Source organism: Aptenodytes forsteri, unplaced genomic scaffold (assembly GCF_000699145.1).
Source record: "Aptenodytes forsteri isolate BGI_AS27 unplaced genomic scaffold, ASM69914v1 Scaffold61, whole genome shotgun sequence".
Lineage (NCBI taxonomy): Eukaryota > Metazoa > Chordata > Aves > Sphenisciformes > Spheniscidae > Aptenodytes > Aptenodytes forsteri.
Window position 1 is genome coordinate 3672362 of NW_008794443.1, and position 19957 is coordinate 3692318.

General features: G+C 37.4%; 1 protein-coding gene across 1 annotated transcript in view; it reads left to right on the forward strand.

Moving 5' to 3' along the window:
• Window positions 1-19957, forward strand: part of CLSTN1 (calsyntenin 1) — a 33165-nt gene that overhangs the window by 5495 nt on the left and 7713 nt on the right. Inside the window, exons 4-14 of the mRNA XM_009289783.1 lie at window positions 4652-4681; window positions 6112-6307; window positions 8400-8608; window positions 9621-9770; window positions 9869-10054; window positions 11197-11445; window positions 13160-13281; window positions 14784-14946; window positions 17104-17154; window positions 18924-19081; window positions 19753-19901. Of these exons, the coding sequence (XP_009288058.1) occupies window positions 4652-4681; window positions 6112-6307; window positions 8400-8608; window positions 9621-9770; window positions 9869-10054; window positions 11197-11445; window positions 13160-13281; window positions 14784-14946; window positions 17104-17154; window positions 18924-19081; window positions 19753-19901 (1663 nt within the window). The remainder of the gene's footprint in view (window positions 1-4651; window positions 4682-6111; window positions 6308-8399; window positions 8609-9620; window positions 9771-9868; window positions 10055-11196; window positions 11446-13159; window positions 13282-14783; window positions 14947-17103; window positions 17155-18923; window positions 19082-19752; window positions 19902-19957) is intronic.

A 19957-nucleotide genomic window follows, 5' to 3' on the forward strand; every position in this document is an offset into this window, starting at 1 on the left:
GGACCCGCTCTGACAGGTCCATAGTCATGCCAGCTTGCCTCCTCATACTGCCTGACATGTAGAGACCCTGTGGAATCAGCCTTTTGTACCATGATTGTTACAGATCTGCTTGAGAAGACAATGACCATTCTCCTTCCTCAGGGAAACTTTTCTATGCTACAAGTTGGGTCATGCTGGAATTCGATCCTAAATGGTTTTGCTGAAAAAATAAAATAAAGGACAGCTACATTTTCTGTTGTTCATTAGAGTAATTCATGTCTAAAATCAGTTTAATGTTTGAAGCTCTCAGTATTTCATGTCTGAATCCTCAGTAAAGGATTTCCCCTTTACTATGCAAAAAGGAACTGAATTTTTATTGCATTTGAAACAAACAGTATTGTATCTGGATGCCTTCGCATCGCTGAATGTGTTTTGTTATGAGAGTATAACGCAAGCTCTTGCAAGCAAGATGTTTGAACTGTTACCCTTGTGGAAGGAAATGTTTCCTTGGTTTTTTGATGTGTTAGTAGTAGGGTTTTAATCCCTCTTCCCCTACCCCACCCCAGAGAAAACCACTTCTCAGCCACAATACTTTATTTTCCCCTTACTAATCTGGGATGCAAGAAGTATTTTTGTGGGGGTTAGGAATTTTTCGACTTAAAGCATGAATATGCATAGAGCTTTGAAAAGGACCTTGCAGAATCTCTATTCATTCTTTAAAACAAACAAACACCCCCAACAACCCCCCTCCCAAAAAAAACCCAACCCAAACAACCCCCAAAAATCCACCAAACCTTTCTGTCAGCCTCTCCCCGGAGGTGTGTGGGGTTCACGTGTTCCAGTGGGCGAGTGCTGATGCCACGTTTCCACGCTGCACCGCCGACCCGTGTTTGTTCAGGGCAGGGAGCTGTGCTGACGTCCTGTCTGCAGCAGGGCTGCGTGTAATGCCGCGCTCGGCTGGATGGTGGTTATAAAGAAATGATGTGTGGAGAAGATGAATGACGCTGTGTAATCAAACAGATAAAGATTTTGATTTTGTCGCGTCCAATGGGTGCACAACACACACGTTGCACAGCCGGTTGGCAAACCTAAGGGGAATTTTTGTTGCGATCGTATTTCAGCCATTTTTGCATCAAATTTAAGGCATGCATGAAGTGACGTTTGTTTTGTACCTGTCCTGCATCCAAATACAAACAGAAATGGAGTCCTCGCTAATTGTGAGATTTAAAATTGGTTCGCTTTTTAACGGCTTTGTATGGTACTAAGAAATGCTTGTTTAGGAGACATTCTAAACGTATTGAAATGGGAGGCTTTCCTGAAGGCTTTCCATCATCCTCCGTAGACCGCTGCTTGGTTGGAGCTGGGAGAATATACTTCCTCTCCTTCTGTGGGGTGGAAGTGTAGAGGGATAGCTGACTCCAAAGTTTGAAGAGCGTCTAGTCAAATACAGTATGTCCAGTTTAAATCTGTCACAAACCTTTTTTATAACTATATAATATAATTAAGTATTTTACATCAGTATATCGTAACAGTACAGAAAGAGATAAAAAGTAAAAATCAAAAAACCCTTAAAATTCTACCAAATCCTCACTGTCATTTGATTGTGCTACACCAGAAAGGAGAAATACAGAATGCCTTTAGGATACAGGATTACTGTATGTTTTCTGGCTAACGTAAGCTCCACAAACCGGTGTCGTCTGTAAAGTGAAATGTTTTTCAACTGTAATTACAGCTGAGTGAAATACTGAAAAGTTTTATCCCAGTTACAGTTTATTTAGCTGAACAGTTTCCAGTGTATCTAATATAAACTAATTTACAGATTGGTCATCATTCTGTTCTAAGATTAGGAGAGGTAGAAATTTATTTCAGTAATATATCTCAACTTCAGAATGAAATGAGAAAAAGCATTAAGCACAGACGACATAGCGTGAAACCTTAGGGCGCGTGGTATGGGACTCAGCTTAATGGCAATAAAAAGAATTCGCTGCCAAGAATTCTATAATCATGGAAGAGCCTTATCTATACTATATAAATATATGCATTTCATAACTGAGATGAAAATGAATATTATCCGTGTATGGGAATATTAATCTGTAAATTGTCTTATTTGTCTTGAAACAGCTCTGTAACAGTCTGTAATATATTTCTGAGAAAGGATCAGCTTTAATTTTTGAAATATTTTGTACTTGAGGGAATTATTCCTTTTTGCTTTTTTCATTGCAGAGACACTTTGAAGAAGGGAGCTTAAAAAGCCTGTTAGGTTGGGAGCTGTGCGTTTGCTTATTTAGAGCACTTACATCATAAGTAACTCCATAGTTTTTATACATTATTAACTTTTTCAGTCACAAGAACCTTGTTTATGTAGTAATAAAAGGGCGTTTTGTTAATCTTAGTAGTGTGTGAAGTGGAAAATATGACTGTTACTGGGTCAGTTATTGTTCTGAGAAACATCTGGCAGGAATTGAGCTATAGTACACCTCAAACTGAAGCTTTGCACCTTAAAAAGCATCTGGAGACACACGGGTATTTACTGGAGAGCTTATTTATGTCTTATGCTCAGGAGCCAAAAATACAATGCCTGAACTTCCTAGTAGCCAAATCGGGGTTGGTGCCAGAGTTAAAGGTCACTTCAGATGGTAAAGAACTGACCAGTTTTTAAGCAGCCTCCCCTTCTCCCAAGTAGGTAATTGCCACATTAATATACTTCTCCCTCTTCTCTCCATTGTTGGGCTTTCTGCTTTAATGTTCCATATATTTTTTTTTTTTCCCCCCTGTAATCCTAATGTTTCACACACAATGCTTGACTCTCAAGGTTGGAGTTACTGGAAGGGGGCAGGGAGGAGGGGGTGTGCAGGAGTAAGAGATGTGGAATATTGAAAAACTTGGAGTTGGGATGGCGCTTCTGGCTAATCAGTGGTGTCAGCCACAAATTTAAGCAGTGTAAAATTCTCTTGAATGATCCTATTGCTGAAACACATTAAAATCCGGGATTATATTTATATCCTGTGTAAGAATAGACTGAAATAAATTATGTGGGTGCCACAAGAGGCAGCATACTTGGTGCATTAAAATAAAGAGCTGATTATAAATCCAGGGATTACCTGAAGGGAGTTTCGGGGAGAACCTAATGAGAGCTATTTCAGAAACTGTCTCCTTTTAAAACGAAGGACTACAAATCATGATACATTATAAGGTATTTTTCCTTAATTATATTTCTGCATCAATATTAAACTGTAAATTAGCCTTTTTAAGAAAAATATTTCTCTGTAATTATAGTGCCTCATCTCTTTAAGGCCGCTCTAGAACGGAGACTTGAATAACTGTGTTACTGAAAGTTGTTTGAAATATGTGAGAATTAACAGGAGATCTGCTAGAAGTGATTTTAAGGGTACAGGTCTGCTTTGTTGTACTGGAATTCAGGTCAAAGATGATGGTGATCGGGAAAAAATAACTGATACCTTGGATGATATGTAAAGGATGATAGTTTGGGGTTTTAACAAATTACGATTTCCAGGGGAGTGAAGAACAGAGTTAACTGTCTTTTCATTAAAACCGTGAAACCTTTCCAGGTGCCTATCACAGTAATCTCATATCATTGTAAAACTCGGTTATATCCGAGATCTCCTCATAAGCGTGGAAGATCCAGGACGCTGTGGAAGCTTGTACTTTTCTGGAGTGGCTGGAGGGGGCAAGGCAGACTACCCTAGGGCATCCTTAGCGCTAGTAGAGGAATACATTTGAGCACCTGAATCTCTTCTCTCCAGCATTACAGTATTTCAACAGTAGAATAAAATTATACAAGCTGTTTGTTGCTTATTTAACCTGGAAAAGCAATATGCTGCTAGGAAAATATATAGCTCCCCCCCCTATTTCTTACATTAAAGCTTTTATGTTCATTAGGATCACAATTTTATGTGTATAATTTTTAATCATGAATTATGGCAATACTGTCAAGTTGAGTTTGATGTAGAATTTAAATTTTGCAAATGTTAGGACTTATACAACCTAGGCCGATACAAATTTATGTGAAAACACAAAAATCCCATTACTATTTAAATTTATTTTTTTTCCCTGGAACTCAAAAGGGGAATATGAAGTTTTTTAATTGTAGAAACATGGTGGTTTCAGTATACAAATTTATGTGAAAACACAAAAATCCCATTACTATTTAAATTTATTTTTTTTCCCTGGAACTCAAAAGGGGAATATGAAGTTTTTTAATTGTAGAAACATGGTGGTTTCAGTATAATAGGTAAAAGCTTGTTTAAATTATTTAACATGTCTTCTTTAAATAGAATAGTACAGACAAATTCTGATGAAAATTCTATTTTGTGGGTAGTTCTTCATCAACACGGAATTTTGAAAATATCTTTTGTTTAGCGGTTGGTATTATTAAAAAAAAAAGGAAAATGAAAAAACAGAAAAAGCCTTTTGATAAGCTTACTAAAGACTTCAAAAGTCTACAAATGACAACCTGGAGTTAAAAGATTAAATCATATTTAACATAACTCAAACTCTAAAATTGTAACAGTTACAGCAAATCACCACTGGAATTATAAAATACAATTTTTCCAAAGCTTTTCTGTGTAATGTGTGCATCTTTGCCTTTTCCTTATTTGCTCCCTTTCAACCTTTCCTGTTACTGACTTGGGTTTATCTTTTCTCCCTTTAGAGAGTTTTGAGGTGACAGTCACCAAAGAAGGTGATAAAGGGTTCTTTCTATCCCTTTTATGAATATTAACCTACTAACTTTGGTTATGAAATGGGGAATCAGCACTTAAACAGAAGATCCTGTCATGCTCTTTTGTCCCATTTATTCTCCCAGTTTTTTTCTATTTTAAAATAATACTGGTAAAAACTGTTATGTAACCAAACCCTTGGTTAGAAATATCTGTAAATCAGACATCCATTTGAACCGTTTGGGATTATTGTACGTTGTATGGACGCTGAAGAAGTTGTTTTGGGGGAAATTAGCGTTTTCTGATATTTTCACTGATAGCTGACTTCTTCGGGACATCTTAAGTTTTTTCATATGCTTTGTAAAGTAATATTTAACTGCCAAAGCATTGTATCACCTTCCCTGCAGCACACTTCCTTCAGTACATACTTCACTAGTTTAAAATCTGAATTTTTTAATACCTCTAGACGTGTTTACAGTAGGAGTGCATTCTCGGTACTATGATGCCACTGCAACTATAATAGCAAAATAGCGTTTTATGTTGGTGTAAGAAAATCACCTTCAAAACATAACAAGTCATACAGGTAAAAACAGAGTGTAGGTGATCAAACTGTTAATATTGAGTGGCTTTTGTTAGCACAGCCAGGTGTGCTAGGCTCACTCCGCATAACGTGCTGACAGATTGACCTAGCTGTGCCAGCAAGAAGTCTTGCAGTGTAATCTTAGGCTTAGATGTGTTTTAAAATGATGTACTAGGGACTTCTCTTGCAAGTTTGTTAGGATGAAGAGTTTGAATAGAAAGGAAAGCCTACTAAATCATTCCATGCGAGAGCTTCCTTGACTAACATATTTGGTCTGTGTTAGTAGATAGCTGTTGAAATGGATGCCTGAGAAGTTGGTATTTCTACCTTTCTCATTCAGTAGTTTATTTTGATTCCCTAATTTTAGCCAGGTACATTGCACAGGAAGACTTTGTTCTTTGATCTGTTGACAGAATTTCTGTAATTATGGTGCTGAACCTGTACTTGAAGCTTTTTCATCCCTTGACTTGTAACTGTGCGTTTTAACCTTTTGCTCTGGTCAAAATAAACAAGTTGCCCGGCTATTCCCAGTAGCTTGGCATAGAAGACATTACCAGTGGCCTTGGCTGTATGCTCTCATAAGATCTACTCTTACCCTAGAGCTATCTCAAGTACTCCTGTGAAATGCCTGTCTACATTTCTCTTTTTCTCTTTTGTATTCCTGCATGAATGGATGCAAAGTAAACAAGTTGCTTGGAAGGCAGACTTACGCTTCTTTTTACTAAAGTTCCCAGAAATCACCCATTTTAAAGCACAGTGCTCTTGCTTTGTCCACAGACCCTCACAAACCCTTGGCTGCAAAATATTTCGTCATTTATTTTAAACGTGTAATAATTTTGACCGGTTCTAACCTCTCTTACTTTGAATCTGTAGGTGAGATTTGTGGATTTAAAATTCACGGGCAAAATGTTCCCTTTGAAGCAGTGGTAGTGGATAAATCCACTGGTGAGGGAATAATACGCTCTAAAGAAAAGCTTGACTGCGAACTACAGAAGGACTACACATTCACCATACAGGCCTATGACTGTGGAAAGGGACCAGATGGAGCGAATGCAAAAAAATCCCACAAGTAAGTAAATCTGTGGTGGGCTGAGGGGAAGTTTGGTTTCAAACGGTCTCCTGCTCGTGGTGATTTATGGTCTGTGTATTTAGAGTAAATGTAAACCAAGTGTTAATACTGGAAGACTTTGATACAATATAGCAGCAAAATGGAAATGAACTGTTTTGACATCTCTTTAGCTGTATTCTAGATGATACTGCTTTATCCCTTGATGTCTCTGAATTTACATTAGAAAATACTGTGGGCATAAAGCAGGAAAACTGTTAATACAGTTAAAATCTGGCTTGAGTTGATATAGAGAGTTTGTATGGGATACCGAGCCTGTACGTTGTTTCAGAATTCAGTTTCTAAAACCAAAAAACTGGTTCAAGAAGTCAAATCTATATTAAAGTTGACAAAATGGAAGGGAATACATGTTGCTGTCATTTCCAGATGGCCTCGCAAAAAAAATCAAGATCAACAGCATACGGTTCATCTCTGCCTAGATTAAAGAATGGGAACAAAGCAATCTTTGGCTAATCTTTATCTAAAGAAAAAACCACAATGTAAAACGCTCTCTAGAAAATCCACTTGAGAATAACTGCTTAACACCCTGGTGTAAACATCTGCAGAGCATGTGGAAGATTACTGTTTGTGTGAAGCAAAGAAGGGCATAAATAAGATGAGGAATAGACTAGCAGCAGTCGTCTCGGTGACAAATACAACCTTGTTACTCTCTAGCTGTCTGCTTCAAATAGGCAGCAGAAAGTTTTCTCCTTAAGGATTACAGTTATGGAAAATAGGTATGCCCTTAAACTCTATTTGATACTCAATTTGTCTTTTGAAGAAAGATTTCAAAGAGAAAGATGGCAACAAATGTTTCGTTGGGTTGGCTGGAATTATATTCTTTGTTAAGTTTGATAGCGTACAGTTCCTTCTCCGCACTGTCGAACTTAATCTGTATTTTTCTACCTGCGTTGGTTAATGGATTTTGGTTATCCGCATTCATGGCTGTGTAATGAACCAGTGCAGATCTAGCAGCATGCTTTGCAACTCTTCTTTTCCCACAGCAGCATGATGGGTTTCCAAGACCTGCGCCTACAAACCGCTGTTGAAATTTCCCAGCCCCATGGCTGTCTGTGTTATGTTTTTTGGGGCTTTTAATGATCTTGGAGTTTAGCTCTTAAAGTCAGGAATATAAAGTGTGTTTGGTACAGAAGGCCATTTTTTGTGGCATTTATGTAGCACATAGGTTAAAATAAAACCTTAAAGATTTTTTTTTTTTTTTAGCATAAGCATTAGAAAACTTTTGCTTTTATGGAAGGACTGCAGTGATTGAATTCTTTACTAGTTTACATTCCAGTTACTTTTCATTATTCACCTTTTCTCCTTCATCATTGACAGAAGCTGCATTATTTTCCTATTCTGTATATACGAGCAATTAGTGACCAGCATGAAAGGACGGAACTGAAGATCCAATCTGTTTAGGATTATCTAGCTAGCTGTATGATGTGTTAAAGTGTATCTTCCACTTCTGTGATTCTTCCATTTAAATTGCCTGATCTCCCATTCCTACATCCAAGAAATAAGCCAGTTTTCACCAACTTACAGAGCTTAATACTTTATTACCAAAAGAAAGCTGATCAAATGCACTTGTCTGAGCTCTTAGTCTAAGACCAGTCTTAACTGTCATTTTTGTTCACATGAAATAAAAATTGGGTGTTTATATCAAATACGCTGACAGCAGGAAAGAACTTGAAGGATTGTACTGTTTTAACAGCAGTAAAAGCTTGTTTTGTCAGAGCTGTATTTTGTTGTATTTCTGTAAAATGGTGGCAATTTAATAGTTGCAATACAAGGATTTGAATTTTATTTGCAGCAATAGTAAGCAATAACCTAAAACTACACTGAATTATATAGCAACACACTGGAAAAATACCCACTGCTTTCCTAGCTAGGGTAGTTGAGATTGTTAGTTGTATTAGTCATTGGTCACTTCTTTCAGGGAGCTTAAATTCTGAAGGATAGCTTCATCTGTAAAAGAGGGAGGTGTTTTATCAGATTCCTTGCATGAATAGGAGTTTTGCAATATATAGAATCTGACCTTCTGTTTTATTTCCAGAGCAACAGTACATATTCAGGTGAACGATGTTAATGAGTATGCTCCTGTGTTCAAAGAGAAGTCATACAAGGCAACAGTCATTGAAGGGAAGAGGTATGACAACATCCTGAAAGTGGAAGCAGTGGATGCAGATTGTTCACCTCAGTTCAGCCAGATTTGCAATTACGAAATCGTAACTCCGGACGTACCTTTTGCTGTTGACAAAGATGGTAAGAACACGATGCGAGAGGGAGTGGGAATTACCAGCATTTGCCGCGCTAAGAATAGGACTTCAAACTGGTCAGCATAAAACTACAGCAAGCCTGTTTTAACCCTTTCCTACAACATAGTTAAATGGAGGTGTTCACTTTAGCAGCTTGAATTGATAATGAAAAGTGAGATGTCTTTCAATGCCAATACCGTGTGCTATCTACTGCTGTAAGGAGCAGATGGTGTGTTGCATGTGTGTTGTTCCTTGTAAAATGCTTTTCAAAATAGAGGAAATATGGTAGCTGTATTATATTTTAAACCAGCTCTTAGTAGGCTTTTTTTTTTTTGCCTTTAGTTTTCTATTCTGTATTAGGGTAGCTTTTGCTAATTAGCTTTCAAAAATGGGATTCCATGTGTGTGCTTTTCACATTTGAGATACTCATATGTGGCTCTGGAGATTACAGTATCATGGTTATTGGTTTTGGAAGTGTAGTGATTTGTTTAGGTCATTTCCTTTCTGCCGGTGATCTGTGGACCCTTCAAAACCTGTAGACTACTTCTAGGGGTTCAAGCAAGCTGATTAAGCAAAGTGAGACAGTTTTTAGTGGGCTTTAGTTTGAGGTTTTGGGGGATCCACATTGCCAATGGATAATTTTCATGGGTGTGCATATTTCAAAAAAGTTAGAGAATCCTGGCATGTGCCAAACAACTTATGTATCAGTTACCACCTATGAACAGTTTCATTTTGAGTAATATAATACACCGATATTATAAGATATATAATAAGAGATATATAATAAGAGCCTGATAAGTATATACCTGCTGTTCTGTGTTTGTGTGCTCATCTCTGGGCTTGATGTCTGGCATTGAAAAGTCAAATAGTGAAGGGCTAATTCACTTGCAGGTGTGTCTGTTAGTGTCTTGGTACCTGTATGAAGTACATACGTGGTACCTGGATGCATTTAATGCGACAGTGACCCTGAGAAATGAGTAGATATTGACGTCTGATTATTGCTTTTTTTCTTGCGTCAGGTTATATAAAAAACACAGAAAAGTTAAACTATGGTAAAGAACATCAGTATAAACTGACAGTAACAGCGTATGACTGTGGGAAGAAGAGAGCTGCTGAGGATGTGCTGGTTAAAATTAGCATTAAGCCTACATGCAAGCCTGGCTGGCAAGGTTAGTTTGATCTCCTTCCTATCTGCTTTTAGCATTTGCCTGTACCTTCAGTTAAACATGAGAGATTTTTAATATTGTTTCTTTGGATAAATACACAGGTTGGAGCAAAAGAATAGAATATGAGCCTGGTACTGGTTCGTTAGCTCTCTTCCCCGGTATGCATTTGGAGACATGTGATGAGCCAATAACCTCAATTCAAGCAACGGTTGAACTAGAAACCAACCATATTGGTAAAGGCTGCGATAGGGACACTTACTCTGAAAAATCCATTCACAGACTCTGTGGTAAGAATGTTTTTGTTAAAATAAAGTGGTCTCTCTTGCTTATTAGATTTTCCTTGAATATTATGTTAGACCACAAATCAATGAGTGGATATGGTCTTCATTTGCATGTAGTTTCCTCCAACTTTTTGCCTAGGAGGCAATAAAAAGCATGACATTGGCTGAAGGTGACTTCTAAAATAATTCTCAAATGCAGTAAAGAATCCCTTCTGCTTCTCCACTAGCTTATATAGACTAATAATTTCCCTCACATGAGATTCATGTTCAAGAGCTGAAAGTTGTTATGTATGCAGAAGGGTATAGCCATTTCTGTTTTTCTGAGGCATGATGGATGTGAAGCGTGCATGGTGAAAAAGTAGATGTGAAAACCAAGAAAGTGTGGTTTGGAAAAAACAGTTTACTTGCATCAAGTTACATTTATACTGTGCTTGCCCTAGGAAAAAAGGGCATGTTGGCATCCACGTATGCTGCAGTTAAAGGTCTTATGAAAAGTTTATGAATCCTTTATAGCCAATATGGAAGAATTGAGATTACAGGACAAATTGTCACTGATGATTTATATCTTCAACTTCAGCTCAAGTTAGCTGAAAGTGTGAATACGGTGTAGTCCTAGAGACCTGGGCAATTCCTAAGCTATTCCCTGATTAGGTCACTGTGACATTAATGATTTAGGCTTGAAGTGGGGAAAAAACAGCAAGCTGAGTACCTGCTGGGTGTCATTGCTCTTGACTATATTATTAGGGATCTGGGAGGGGATGCTTGTGCAGCCCTCTTCAACCGGATGGATAGTAGTCTTACAACTCAAGAGAAGGGCATCGTGTTCATGGGCCTGAGGGACAAGTGGTATTAATGTAATCGTTCCTGAGACAGAGGCAAAATAAGGTTCTACAGCTGTAGAGTAAGCAAAACAATTTCAATGAGATTAGTTGTCTACCCAGAAGTTAAATTTATGGAAGTCATCGTGATATTAGATGCCTATTATTAGTGCCACATTATTTGAAAGGAGAATTGCTTGATGTGTGATGGTAGCGCGTAATCCTGACAGTGGGTGCTGAAAAATCAGTGCTCAGAAAAAGAGTCTGCTTTGAAACTAGCAGTGATCTTTTTAGTTTCTACATTTTTTCATTTGAGCATTTTTATTGTAGGTGCTTCTTCTGGCACAGCTGAGCTACTTCCCCCTCCAAGCAGTGCTGCTAACTGGACAATAGGACTTCCTACTGATAATGGTCATGACAGTGACCAAGTCTTTGAATTTAATGGCACGCAAGCTGTGAAGATTCCAGATGGTGTTGTCACAGTCAATCTAAAAGAGCCCTTCGTGATTTCAGTATGGATGAGGCATGGGCCTGGAACCAAAGAGAAAGAGACAATTCTGTGCAATTCAGACAAGACAGGTTTGTCAATACTTCAAATATAAACAGTCTCGTTGTTGGGTTTTGTTTGTTTTTATATGCTGTGGCAACATATGTGAGAACCTTAAGTTTTTTCTCTAGGTTAGGGTTTTTTTGGAAGTGAAATGAAGTGGACTGCAAAAGTCGCTCTTTATTGTGCTTACCTATAGAGGCATGGCCTTAGATTATCTAGCTTCAGTTTCAGATTAGGCAGCCTTGTTTTTCTAATTCTATTTCAATTTATATTATGCATTTCTTTTTGCCGTGGAAGATGACTTTTTCTGGCAATGCAGTCTCGATTTTGCCTCTCCAAAGATAGCCTTATTCTTGATGCTGCCTAAAATCATTAAGATACATATATATGAGGTTTAGTGACAGCATTTGCTACTATATCTTTTTTTTTCTAGGAGGAGATAATTTCTCTTTTTCCAGTGTTGAAATTTTTTTCACCCTGTGCATAATTTCAGTCTCTGTGAATGCTACAGACACAGTATTTTGAAGATGCTATTAATAAGAAGGAAATCTGATAACCCTGTTTCCGTAATTGCTGTCTAATGGGGGTAAAAGAATTCTTGTCTCTGTGAGCTGGAGCAGTGGATTTGTTCAGTGTATTAGAAAGATACTTTATTTAAAATGCTGCTAGGTTTTTCAAAGGAAACTATGCTGAGTATATTTTAGATTTTATTTGAAAATAAGAACAATTTAACGGTATTTGTAATATCCTAAAAGCGTTTCTTTGAACAGGAGAAAAGTGACTGTCATTCAGAACCAGGTACAAATATTCTCCTCTTTTCCCTACCTTCACCAATTCCTGTTAATCAAACCCCAAAACTTTGGAATCATGGAAGTAAGTGAACTGGAGAAAAAAGGCAAATTTAAATACAGTTTTTCCTGTACACGGGAAGCAGACCTTCAAAACAAACTTTCCTTTTTTATTCCTTGTTTTGAGCTAACCATATAATTTTTGCGACAGTTTCTGGTAGTATAAATATCATTTGCCTTCATTTCAATGGTATATTATGCAATATTGAAAGGCAGGAACTAGGTTTGTTGGAGGGAAGCAATTTTGAATATATTGCCCTGGAACAATACAGTCAGATTTAATGCTGTCAGGCTGAAAGGTTGACATGATTTTGGTATTTTTTCATTCCCTACTTTCTTGACTCATCCATGCCATGGAATGGATGATGTAGCTAAAATGTTTCTTTTCCTTATTCTTACCTGTTTCTCTAGCATTTCACCTTTGTATTTATTTTAAATGATAAATCCTTTAGAGCTACGACTGTATGGTTTTCTCTTAGGAAAGCATGTCCACCTGCCATCATGTGTACATGTTCCAAAACAGTAATTAAATGTGGTAGAAGCAACTAATTTGTAACAAAAAAGCTCTTTATTTGCAAATAGAGCTTGCTTTCTTTTTCTCCTGCTGAAGGGTTTATCTCTGAGTCTTCAGTCCTATGCCTTGGTTTAGGTTGGATTTGGAGATAGACATGTCTATTTATTGTACAGTGTATTACTCACAGGTGGTTCAAGAATGTTTGCCCTAACTACTATTACAAACGTTTCTTATTCCTCTTAACGTGCCTGATTGACTTCTACATTTGTTTTTTCCTGTCAGTGACTTGGGGGTTTAGGTATGAAATTACAGAACGGGTGAATTTTGTGCAGTTCTTAAGGTGTACGGAAAATAATAATGTTAATTAAAACTCTTGTGCAGATATGAACCGGCACCACTACACGCTCTATGTACACAACTGCCGACTTGTTTTCCTCTTCCGCCAAGATCCTTCGGAGGGAAAAACATACAAACCTGCTGAATTTCACTGGAAACTAAATCAAGTAAGTTTGGAAGGACAGTTGGTAGGATGTTAGAATGCAGTGAAAACCATCGGAGACTGAACTCCCTGATAGTATAATTATTAATAAATACTTCTTGCAACTCCAGACACCTGAAGTCATGTCTTATAGAACCCAACAATACTTATTTGATTTGTGATCAAGTGTCAGAGATAGATTCACCTATACCTTTTCATCTTGAATATAAAATACTGCTTTAGTGGTTTTATTAAACCCAGTGGGATACTCGTGAAATAAAGTACAAGTCATTGTCCTGAAAGGTAGTAAAATGTGGATTTATATGTGAAAATACAATGTCAGTCTTTCAGACGTGATGTCAGTTATCTTCACTAAATACGCTGTAAGTAGTGTGCATGGGAAAACAGCAAGTATTCCAGTTTGTTTATGGCATTAAAGTACTTCTGAGCGTGCGACGTTTTTGCAGGTCAAAGCGTTAATAGACTAACAGAAGAACTTACCTTCTTAATCCTTTTTCACACTGAAATAAAATTTGTGACTTCTTACACATTGCGAGCAGTAGCTACAAATCAGTTTTCTTAATTAGATTGTACTCCACAAAAACAGAGTTAATAGGCCTCTGAGGGATGCAGGTACTTTCTGAGCTTCCTATGTAGAGAGCGGAGTTGTCTGTATTCTTTCAGTCATGTATTCTTAATTATTTTAGATTTGAAAGTGAAGGCTGTAATAACTAATCTTTACTTCGGTCCTACTAAGATCTGCAGACCTTACTTCTGTGAATTCATGATGTTTGTGATCATGAAGAGTGAGACAGAAGGGACTAAATATTTTGTGTGCTTTTCCAGCCCTCTGGATTTGAGTGTTAAAATAACCCTGTATATCTGTGAATTTATAAAGGTTCTTTTAGTTGCTTTAGGTTACTATTACAGGTCTGTTTTGCCAGTTACCTAAACAATGAGTTACTTTCTAACATAGCTAAAACTATGTCCTGTTTTCTATGCAGGGCAGTATACTGTTTTAATGGTAAAATGCCCATAAATGTCCTTATGAGAAGATTGTTGCTTTCCAAAAACTAAGCAGCATTCACTATAAATAATTCTGTCATGGAACGTTTTTTTTTTTTACATTCAAAATGGTCATGTTTTTCTCTAAACGGTCCCTCTCAGCAAATACAGGTCCTTTTGCAAGTAATGTTGCATTATAACAGTATTTCAGAATGTGCTTGCATGTAGATATGTATTTTTAAATTTAAATATGCTGTTATTAGATATTATAAAAATTAAAGGAATGGAAATATATGCAGCTTCCCATATTGGCAATAGAAGAAAAGAAACTGTTTATAAACGTTTGACAGTTGGTTTGCTTTTTTCCAGATGCGTGCTGGGTACGAAACTTAAAGTATGTCTATACAGGCTTATAGGTTGTCAGTACGTCTGCATGTGTGTATACGCAAAATGTGCATCAGATCAGTTATTCAACTGTAATTAAAAAAAAAAATTAGAATTTTTAAAACTTTCTTTACTCAGGTGTGTGACAAAGAGTGGCATCATTATGTCCTCAACGTTGAATTTCCTGCGGTAACTCTTTATGTAGACGGTGTTTCGTATGATCCTTTCCCAGTGACTGAAGATTACCCTCTCCATCCTTCAAAGATAGAAACACAGCTAGTAGTTGGAGCATGTTGGCAAGGTAACTACTTAAAATTGTTAATACTTTTAATTAACTTTTTTTTAATGAAATCTTTGTGGTTAGCCTATAAGTACATAGCAGATCTTTTTAGTGCATGAAAGATAACTTGTTTTGTCTTTTGCAGATTATTTTTGCTCCTAGCTAGTATCACATACTGCCTCTTTTAGTCTTTTTTTAAATGAGTGGTTTTTTGCTCGTTGGCCACAGGTGCGTATGAAATACGAAGCTACTCACCAAGCAGCATTCCATCAAAGTGATTTTTGATGGGAATAGAGATAGCTTATTTTTAATAACAGTTGTAAGAGTACATCGTATACTTCAGATTACTAAGCAGAACAGTTAATTTCAAGCAGGTTGAAAAGCATATTGTAGAAAAAGCGTTCTCATAAATGGAAGCATGACCAGCAGACAGTTCAGCTAAGGAACACAGTGATGCTCTCTCTTGGATATTTTACCGTTTCTGCTTATAAAAATGAACATAGAAAGCATCTGCTTTATTGTGTGCAGACTGTGGCTTAAAACACGATATTCTGCAGGCTATGAAATGCTGATTCATGTGCTTTAATACTTGCGAAACCTAGGAGAAGGATGCGTCTGAACACGGAGGCTGATGAATTACTAGAGATCTTTGTAACAAAGCTCTTGCTTCACAGTCCTGAACTGAAATGTTTGCTTGCTGATTAAATTGCACCCTAGCGGGTATAAAGCTGATCTTTTTGGTCAGAGATAAAACAGTGTTAAATCATTCATGTTTTATTGTAGTTCAGAATACAGACTGTAGTTGCAGTCTGCAATAATGCATAGAAGTAGCTTGTGAATGAAGGACAAATGGAAAGCTTTGAGACGTTCTAATCAAATTAACAGTCTTCTGTCTTATAATGTCTCTTTTCTCTTTGAGTTTTAAGGCTTTGAAGTATGAATGAAGGTTAAATTATCAAAATACCCTCTCCATCAAATTTACTATTTTGTGACAAGTGCACTATCTTTCAGTATTAATGTTATTTCAGTGCTAAATTCATTCTGTTGTCCCTTCTTTGAGTCAATTAATTATTTTCTCCATAATTCACCTCATTCTGTTCGTGACTTTCCAACTATCTCTTCTAGCTCAGAGGGAAGCTATAGTGACTGGTTTTCAAGAAACTGGAGCTTGGAAACTGTTCCAGCCGAGTGTATGGATTGTATAATGGCTTCCATATATGTTCTGCATCCTAACACAAGCATATACGTTTAGTTTAAAAACTCCTGTGCTTTCATATTGGCACCATTATATGATTCTTTAATTTCTTCTGATGAGAATTTTCTTTTTAATGACAGCAGACTGAAATAGGAGCATTAAAAGTCTGGAATACAAGAACTTGAGGCCCTACCTTTTAAAAATTCCACCAAAAGCCTGATTTTTAGGGGATTAGAATGCAGGGGGGAAAAGTACGCCAAAGGAGTGAAGTTAGTGCTTAAGGCCGTCCTCTTTGTCTCACCAAGATTTTAAAATAAATCAGGCTAAGTTACATACACAGCTCACCTCTAAGGAGAGAGAGAGATTTTACACTTTTGAGAAAGTTCTTTTAACATTTCTCTTAAAAGATTAAAAGCTGTTTTTCATTTTTTGGTGCTCACCCCCCCCCAGACGTTTCCATCTGATAAATTGCCTGCTTAATACATATGATACTATTAATGTGATAAAAAAATCTGTGTCCCTAGTGGCTCCTTTTGATCGGCATTTAATACCTTCTGGTGATACGCTGATAGAGGCTGGATCTCACCTTAATTTCCCCTTTAGTAGTTGGGAGAGGAGAAAATAAATTGAGCCAGTTGATAGACCTGTGTCTCATTACTAATAGTGGTTTGTGTGAGATTGGGTATCTGTGGTTAAATTAAGTGTTCTCCGGTGTGACTGTTTTTACTGCAGCTTGTGTATCGGGCTCTTCAGGTTGTCTTGTCATGAATGTTATGTTCTCGTAACAACGTAGTAATGCTTCTTCCCTGCGTTGCAGCTATTAGTGTTTCAAAGAACTCATAATCCTTGGGAAGCTGGGTCGAGTATAAGCAGACTTTTTGGGGGAAGTGCTGCTGGGTATTTTCTGTGATAAGAGAGTTTGCCAAATTGTAACTACTTGGTCCTTTCCCTATTGTTCTATTCTTTGTCTTGCTTTTCTACAGAATATACAGGAAATGAAAATGACAATGAAACTGTGCCCGAGACCTCTGCAGGTTGCTGGAGTTTTTTCCCTACTGTTTTATTTCATTTTTAAGCCAAGACATTGCTTCATCTCGCACACAGCATGAAATGCAGGCATTGCATTTGGGCCATTGACCTTCACATAATCCTCTCCTAGGCTTGTTTCTTCATTGTGCTTCTATTTCCAGAGCTTCATCAGCTGATTTTTTTTTGCTTTCTTTTTGGTGGGTTTTTTTTTTTGGTTGCACCCAAATGCACATCCATGTACAAATCTGCAGCCGTTGTGATTGCAGTGAAGTGGTGTAAAATAAGTTGCTGATGTAAAATATCAGCTGTAATTTCTTTCATCCGGTTTTGTTAAAACATAAATGCACCTCATCCTATATAAATATATGTGTAGATGTATGTAGGTGTGTGTGTGTATCATAGAATTATTCAGTAGGTTGGGAAGGACGTCTGGAAGTCAGGTAGTTCTGCTCCCCACTCAAAGCAAGATCGATTTCATGTTTAGATCAGGTTGCCCGTATGTAACTCGGACAGACGTGTAATTTACAGTGGATACTCACTTGGTCAGAAATTGATACAAAGTTCTAATTATAGTGAATGGGCATAAAAGCTTTGGCTACCAGGTATTTCAGGTTGGCTACAGGGTTTTATTTTCTTAGAAATTTTTAGTGATAGTTCGGTGGATTTTGTGTCTTGAGTTGAGGCGCTTAAAATTAGTGTATATTTCTAAAAGCGTATTCAAGATATGTACTCTTTCTGTAAAGTCTAAGAATTCCTGGAATGGTCTAGATATAACTGACAAGAGGTTTCTAGCTGTGCATCCCATTTGAATTTGGCAAGGATGTAACAGAATCCAGGGCCTAGAAGCTGGAGCTGTACAAACCTAAACTGGAAATCACATAACTTGTAACAGGACAATTCACTACTGAAAATTTTACTGAGTTACGCCAGGGATCTTTTATCACTTAGAATCTTTAAAACAAGTTTAGACATCTTTCTAAAAATCTGGTAGCTTAGTAAGTGATGACCTTGAAATACAAGTTTCTGGGTGGTGTTCTGTGGCCCCCGTTATTTAGCAAGGTATGGAGTAGGTGATCATCGTGATGTCATCTTCAAAAAAATCTAAGCAATAAGGGGCTTACTGGGTTGCGATTCATCAGCCTTAACTCAGATATCTAAAAATCAGTTACTTGAGGTTAAACTGCTCGCTTGAGTCCATACAGAGAAGGCGGCACCTTTAGAGGGGAGCACTTAACTCTTAGACACCTTTTTCAGGATGAGCTGAATCACTTTGTGAAGTTTCTTTTTGTCCTTTGAGTGTAAAAAGGGCCTGTAATGATCGGTTTAGATGTAGATAACTAACATCTAGCGGAAGGATGCTGTCGTCTTCTGTCCTGATGGGCATTGCCCCTTTCGTAGAGAACCCGACTAGTAGGAGGCGTTACCTCAAAATGAAGATTGAGGTTTCATAGTTCATCTCATTGGTTCTGCCTTTCATTTCTGAAGAACACCACCTCGCTGTATGGGCGATTTCTTTTGAAGTGTTTGTTACGGAAATAGTTTCACAGTTCGAGATGGCCACACCTGTTTCAAAGGCCATATGCATGGTGAACTGTTTAAGTCTTTCTTTATGCTTGAACATAATCACAAGGTTAACACCCGGAATCGATAAAAACTAACCCGCATGTATATAATACTTTGTGATACCAGAAGGCATATTTGTTGTTTTACAAAAGAAAAAAAAAATGAAAAGAATCAAAACATATAAAGATTTTTCCTTCTTCCCTTTATGAAGGTGGTGAACTCCACATGGCTCAGTTTTTCCGAGGCAATCTGGCAGGTTTGATGATTCGTTCTGGTAAACTGGAAAACAAGAAAGTGATAGATTGCCTATATACTTGCAAAGAGGGACTGGATTTGCAAATGGCTGATGGTGTTGGCAAGGGCGTGAAGGTAAAGTTGCATATGAATAAAGGGGAGCATGTATATTGCTTTGCTGATAATAGTTACAAGTTTTGCTGGCAGAGTTAGTAGGGGTGTCCCGAATAAAACAAGCTACTCAATTGTGACGTTTTGCATTAAAATTACATGAAAACTAGGAAATCTTTCTTGTATAGACATGGTCTTAGTGGAGTTCAAGAATGAAAGTTACTGTGTTCTCTTTAAGTCTTGAAGAGAAATTCCGTATTTGTAAGCCTCTCTGTTTTACCAGATAGACCAGGTTGTCACATAAAAGATATTCTTAACAAGCAGCTTAGTAGAATGAGACTAGCTTGCATGCCTTTTTGTACTAGCAAGGTTGTGTGAACAGAGCTAAATTTCTCCTTTATATTAGCTGTCTCTCTTCCACATTACTAGAATCTTCACATCAGAACTATGATAAGTGCCTAGATTTTTTTTCTTAAAGAACGAAACACTAAATACATTCCACTGGAATAGGGAAGTGAATAGGGAAGTTAGACTGTGTACTACAAGGCCAGTAAATAATGGCCTTACTGCTTTGAATACAGATGTAATTATCCTAGCATTTACCAGGCTAAGTAGTGCTGAACTTCCAGTTTTAATTACCTGATCATGTTACTGTTTGGGTGTTCTCTTATTTATTTATTTTTCTGTTGTTTCAGATCCACATGAACCCCAGTCAGTCAACGCTGACCTTAGAAGGGGATGACATTGACAGGGTTGATAAGGCCATGCAACACGTCTCCTATCTGAATTCCCGCCAGTTCCCAACACCTGGGATTCGGAGGCTTAAAATCACCAGTGTTGTCAAGTATGTCCTAGTGCTGAAATAATGCGTCTCTGTACGGTGATACTGAAGCCTGGCAC